The following is a 7,106-nucleotide window of genomic DNA, read 5'->3' on the forward strand; positions in this document are numbered from 1 at the left end:
TTCTTGCTTAATTTAGGGTTTCAGTTTTAATTTTACATGCAGTCTGATCAGTTTGGGATGTTATATACATGTCTGCTTGCATCGACAAAAAAACATAATCATTTCCCATATCATATCCTAATTTACAGAAGGCAACACTTAGATAAAATAGGTGAAATTCTCCCTTAACAATGATTAAATAAAACTAAAATTGAATAAAAAGTAATCAATTGATAGAATTCGATGAGTATATTAATAATACAAAAAAAATTGCAAAAATCACTTTTCTTTTAAAGTTGGATTTTATTAAGCCAACAGCTAGAATGTCCAAACAAGTCTAGCACCAACCAGGTTGAAGATTTCTCTAGGCATTAAAGCCTAGGTTTGAAAAGGACATTACCATTAGCCTTGTACAATATGCAAAAATGCTGCACAAAAAGCCTTTGGCAGCAGTGACAAAAGAAAAAAGCCCCTATAAACACAAAGGAGGCGGGCTACACAAATCATATCGACAAAAACACGTAAGAAGTCTGAAAGCAAAAAGACCTCTGAGATGCACTAAGAAAGTAAACCCAAGCTGTCCAACCTTAACCTCGTGGGCATCAAAAGAACAGAGAGCTTCACAAGCCTTTCCAGCCTACAAAACGTTCCACTGGGGAAAAGAAGAGAGCGGTGCCATTGCCTAAGACTAGCTCAACATTGAAGAAAGGAGGGCTAGTTCGACAGCAAACTAAAACCACGATCAAAGCTCAACAGAGACACAGCACGCTGACACCAAAGAGAGAAGCCCCTTTAACCCCAACAAATCTTCAATAACACGGAAGAAATAGAAAACCTATTAGAAAAAATTATGAAAAATAAGGAATATAAAATAAAATAAATAAAAATAGTAGGAAGAAATCTGAGACTTGGTATCACTGTTTTTAAAGATAATTTTCACTCTTTCAGAATGTAAAACTCAGTGCACAAGGACTGTAACGGTTACCTTCCAAGATTCAACAGACTTTTCTTTAGTAGTTTACATAAATTATTAAGAAATGACAAAAATAATAGAAAGAAAGAACCCAACTAGAGAAGAAAGGAGATAGAGAAAATAAGTAGAGAAAGCTTAGAAGATGGAAGGTTTTGGTGTGTGTTGAGAGTGAAGGTGTGAGGCTGTATTTATAGACATTGAGTGAAGTGAATGTTGCATCAAATAAGGTGAACATTGCACCAGATCAGGGAGTTGAGAAAAACCTAATCAACATGCATACTAAGTCAAGTAGTCAGATAGACGTTGGTTGCAGCAGTAGCGGTTGTTGCAGCAATGTTTCTAGAAGTTTTTATTTGTATTATTTTTGCTGGTGTTATCTTTTCTAGAATTGATGGTTGATCCGTCTTAAGAACATAATAAATCTTCAATGTGGTTAATAGGAATACGATCTTATCCATCCATCTAGTTAATTCATTCCATCGAATCTATCGAGTTTGATCATTTCCTAATTTTAGAAGTGAACCTTCACTCTTGAATCTGACCCAATCTCCATCACAAAAAAATTGTGAAAAAGTTATAAAAATACCTTAACATTGTTCGAAATTTCTATTTACTTTAAGAAGAAAAAGAAAATGACTTTGAGGGCATAAATAAAACACTTTCCTTTAGGTATTTTAAACCTTTAAAATATAACAAAATTTTTAACATATTTATCAGAATAGTGAAAATAACAGTGTAATGACGTTGTTTATATAATAAACGAACATGTGTCTTTCAATGTAAAGAGTTGTTTCCTTTTATAATATAACTATTCAAACAATTGTTACCTTTCATAGTATAGCTATTCAAAGAGGTATATTTAATAAGGTAACTATTCATAACTCTTCAATCACAACTTTTCATTAATGAACCTTTTTCATAAATAACATTTATTATTTAATCTGAGGATTAAAATAATAAAAACTTAATTACTTATTAATATTTTATTTTGAGAGTTCAAATACCAACATTATCAAACTATCTAACAATAACATGATCATGACTTTCTTTGTTTCTTTTCTTTTTTCTTAAAAAACACGTTGTTTGAAAAGAACTTACCTTTGTCCTTCCCTTTTCGTTCAAGCTTAATAAATTGGAAGCATGGTTCAAATAAGGCTCAGGTAGCTCATAGTAATATGTTAAGCTCTTAGTGTTATGGTTTCTTAAGAACTTAGGCTAAAAGCTTTGTTAAGCATGTAAAAATGGAAGTTAACAAAGAACAAGAGAAAGTAAATGATGATATCAAAGTTGTGTGTACTGATCTAATTCAGTAAAGATAAATACAAAGCTTATATATATAATGTTCATGAAGAACACTTGTAAAACAAGTGTTAAGCTTAATTACATCCACCTGAACATTTATGGAATAAGGGTAACACATAAGCATTTCTGATGACTAGTACAATGAAGCAAACTGATACAAAATATAAAAGCACACTTAGTTGAGATGCTATCCATGTGCTGACTGCATGCAAGCCTTAACTTCATAACACTTTTCTTTAAGACTTGTATCCAGCACATACAATTTGCTTTATAGGAATTCAAGTCTTGGCTTAGGCAATATCTTTGTCATTATATCTGTTAACTGGTCTTCAGATGGACAGTATTGCACATATACATCTCCTTGTTGTTCAACATCCTTCATCACTGTAAAAGGGGTTTTTGTGATAAGAAGAGAAAAATTTACAAACAAGTAAAAAGATGCGCCAGAGGCAACGGAGAGGAAGATTGGAGTAGTTCTTGAAGTACTGAGTGTCGTGGCAGGTGAAAGACAATAAGAAGAGAATTAAAGAGTAGAAGAGAATTAAAAAGAGAATTTAGAGAGAAAAGCTTTGAAGGAGAATGTGTTAGCCCTTGAGAAAGGGAAGAGCTCTTCTAAATGAATGGTGAGGCTCTATATATAGTGCTAAAAGTGGCAATTACTTAAGCATAGGCTTTAATACTCTTAATGAATGACATTATTATGAAGAGCATTAATGTGAATAACCGTTACTGTAATTAAGTATAATAAGACTTGTTCTCAAGTAAAAGGTAATAGAAAAGAGGTACACGTGAAAAGGTACAAGAGAAAAAGCTATACATGAAAAAATACAAGAAAAGAAGTTGTACGAGAACAGGTAAAAGAGAAAAAGTTGTACATGAGTAGGTATGAGAAGAAAATGTATGTGAACAAGTATACAAGAATAAAGTAAGAAGGTGAAACACTTGTACTTCAAGAAAAAGTTAAGAAAAAGACCTCTTAACTACATCCATATCTGAGCCACCAAGCCAAACTCTCTAAAACATCTCAAGATGAAAGTAACCCATAAACCCTACCACTTATGCCAAGTTGCTTTCACTGTCATCCAAGTGAAGTGGTTATTCTATTCAAAGTACCTGTTCTACTTGTATTAGTTATTCTATATAGAGTAGTGCTTTACTTATTATAGTTGTTCTGCGTGAAGTAGTGCTTTCACTTGTTTTAGTTTTTTTCTATACAATATTATGTTGTAACATAATTCTTTAAAGAATAGGGTTTAGGCAAAATCAAGTATCTACAATCACATGGTATTTAACTTGGATATGCTTTATCTTTCCATGAAAAACAAGACGTTTAGTCATGGCAATGGTTGATTTATTATCAACCATAAAGGCAATAGCTTTTATTTGAGGAAGTTGTAAGTTAACCAAGACTTTTCTCAACCAAAGTGCCTAATTTGAAGTTTCTGCAACTACAATATATGCAGCTTCTACAAAAGACTGAGCAACCACATTTTGTTTATGTGAGTTCCATGAGAAAATCCCATTTCTAAGTGACAAAACATAACTTGTGGTGCTATTGGAATCATCCATATATCTTCCCTGATCACTATCAGAATAGCCATTAAGAACTATATCAGATTTTTGAGAGAAATGTAGCACATAATTTAATGTGTCTTTGAGGTACTTAAGGATTTGGTTTGCCGCAACAAGGTGTAAATTTGTAGGCTCCTCCATGAACCTTGAAGACAAGTTGACAAGAAACATGATGTCAGGACAAGATGAGCAAATGTATAAGAGACAACCAATCATGCTTTTGAATTAAGAAGAATCATTAAGTTTGTTACCACTTTTAATAGAAAACCTCTCATTTGCAATAAGTGGAGTTGCATAGGGCTTACATTGATCTATGTGAAATATTCTCAAGACTTCCATGACGTAACTCTATTGTGACAACATTATACCATCAACATTCTAATTAATTTTGAGTCTTAAAAAGTATTTCATAACCCCTAAGTCAGTTATGTCAAATTCTTTAAGCATTTTCTTCTTAAACTCATTCATGACAGCAATATCTCCTCTTGTAACTAATAAGTCATCCACAAAAAGTGAGATAATCAATGGAGATTTACCTTCAAGACTTATTATATAGAATGTAGCTTCATTACAACTCTTGATGAAGCCTTTCTATGTTAAATAAGTTTCAATCCTATGGTACCAATATCGAGGGTCCTGCTTTAAGCCATATAAGGCTTTATGGAGTTTGCAAACTTTATCCTGGTCAAAAAATAATTGAAAACCTTTAGGTTGTTGAACATAGATTTCTTCCTCAAGCATTCCATTAAGAAATGCAGGTTTGATATCCATATGACATACCTTTTAACCCATAATAACTAAAAGTGTTGTATCATATCTAACCACTGAAGCATAAATCTTCAAGTAATCAACACCAAGAAGTTAACTGTATCCTTTCATAACTAATCGAGCTTTGTATTTGTTGAGGCTCCCATATGGATTAAGCTTTTTCTTTTAAATCCACTTAACTCCATTTATGTTTCAATCATGTGGTCGATCAACTAGAGACTAAGCTCTACTTTTATTAATCATGCGAAGCACTTCTTTCATTACAGATACCCATTCTAGATGCTTTAAAGCATTATGATATGTGGTAGGTTCAGCTACAATAGTCAAACAACTATGATATATCTCCTAAATGGATCATGTTCTTTTGACATGTACCTCATCAATATTATCATCGACATCTGCATCATTTTATGGCTTTACAAGTACGTGAGAGGGTCCTTAAGGTTCTGAAAAATCTTGTACATCGTAATTGTAGCTTGCAAATTCATCAAAAGATATATTCCTACTAATTATCACTTTTCCAAACTCAGGGACATAAGCTTTATAAGCGTTGGCTTGTGAGCTATAGCTAATAAATATAGCTTTCTGAGCTTTATGTTGTAATTTATCTCTTAAAGCATCTGGAATACGTATATGGCAAACATAGTCAAACATTACCAAATGCTCTATAGAAGGTTATTGATCAAACCAAGCTTCATATGGTGATCTATCACCCATGGCCTAAGTTGGAAAAATATTCAAAATATAAATAGTAGTATTGCATGCCTCAACCCACAATTTTGTAGGATTTTTCTCAAACAGTTAACATCTAATTATCAAAGATTATTATATTCTTCCTCTCACTTACATCATTTTTTAGAGAAAATAAAGTGTTGTGAGTTGATGAGAGATACCTTTAACTGCGAGAAACTGAGCAAAATCATTGAAGACATATTCTCCTTCATTATTTGTCCTGGGGGTCTTAATTTTTGAGTCTACTTCTACTTCAACTTTGGCTTTGAATTTATGAAATAACTCAAAGACTTCTAACTTAGCCTTCATGAAAAATATTCAACACCAACGAGTTAGATCATCAATGAAAGTTAAATAAAATTTGCTGCCATTCCAAAATTCCACTCTCATTGATCTTGCCAAATCTTAATGGATCAAATCAAGTTTGTTTTTAGCTTTGTTAAAACAAGTAGAAGGAAATGGCCTGTTGAAAAGTTTTCCATATTGAAAAGCATTACAAACTAAGCCCTCATAACTTAACTTAGAAAAATTAAAATGAGTAAGCCATTTGTGCCACAAGTTGGTCAAATTTGTTTCAGAACTACTAGCTTGCAAACACCACTGGTCAAAGCTTACTGAAAAACATTTCCTTTTCATTGGAATGGTCATCAAGTATGTGCTCGAGGGATCGTGAATAATACATGCATTATCTTTAAATAACAAGGCATAATCATTTTCTACTAGTTGCCCAACACTTAATAAATTTTGAGTGATGGAAGGCACAAGAAGAATATTTGGAATGTACATATTTTTGAAGAAATATTCACTTTTACAGTGCCTTTTCCCTCGATTCGAAGATACACTTTTGTGATACCTCAAAGTTTAAGATATGCGTAAAATACAATAATAGGGGTGACGTAGATCAAGGAAAAATTCATTTTTTTTCTTCTTGGTGAGCCTTAGCAAATATTTTATATCCAAGAGTCAATAAATTATTCTTAAAAAAAAAGTAAAAAGAAAGACTTCCACCTTAAGGGTAAAATGGTAATTTTAGATCTAGGATAAGTTTTCAAAAACTTAAGTATTTCTAATCTATTGTGGACCTTTTCTCGATGTCAAAAGAGTAAAAAGATTTCACAAAAAAAACAAAAACAAAGTCAACTTATTAACGGCATTTTCATAATTATATGAAACGTTCGTCAACCCTAGGTATAAAGCCCCTAGCTTTCCAGCATTTTCGTCTTCGTCCTCTCATTTCGTCTCCCCGCTGCAGACACTTCATTCTTCCATGGAGGCCATTCTTGAAATCTTCATAACATTCTCATATTAACTCCAAATTTCATGTTTTTGTACATTTTTTCATAGGATTTTTCGTGCTCTTTCACTTTTTTCAGCTCAAAACCCTCTCAAAAGTCTTCCCTCCACACTTTCTCTCATTATTTGAACTTTTTTAGAGAGAGAAACTCCTTAAACTAGGTTGAAAACTCTTGAAAGACTTTTTCTTCATTTTAGTCCTCACAACGCCTTCAAAAGCTATACTCACTAAGGAAGATTAACTACAAGTCCACCAAGGTGAGTAATGGGTTAGGGTTATTTTTACGTTTGTTAATGATGGTCAATAAATAGATTTGTGGGCTGTTTTGTTGTTGGTGGATTATATTGTGGTGAAAAGGTCAGTATTTAATACTAGTGCGACTAAAGTGGTGAAAATAAATGACTAGCTAGTGACTAGAATGTTGACTTTGTAAATTTACAAAGTAAATTGATGCTTGGAACGGGAATTAGGGGCTGTTTTGATGGG

At 32.6% G+C, this 7,106-nt stretch overlaps 1 protein-coding gene across 1 annotated transcript in view; it reads left to right on the plus strand.

Annotated features, from left to right (window-relative positions):
• The window catches only part of LOC110429078 (uncharacterized), a 2,326-nt gene extending 965 nt beyond the window's left edge, over positions 1-1,361 (plus strand). Inside the window, exon 2 of the mRNA XM_089785742.1 lies at positions 1,339-1,361. Coding sequence (XP_089641868.1) covers positions 1,339-1,361 — 23 coding nt within the window. The remainder of the gene's footprint in view (positions 1-1,338) is intronic.
• The last annotated feature ends 5,745 nt before the right edge of the window (positions 1,362-7,106 follow it).

The sequence above is a fragment of the Theobroma umbraticum genome, unplaced genomic scaffold, assembly GCF_002168275.2.
Source record: "Theobroma umbraticum cultivar Fairchild unplaced genomic scaffold, ASM216827v3 scaffold_44.0, whole genome shotgun sequence".
NCBI lineage: Eukaryota > Viridiplantae > Streptophyta > Magnoliopsida > Malvales > Malvaceae > Theobroma > Theobroma umbraticum.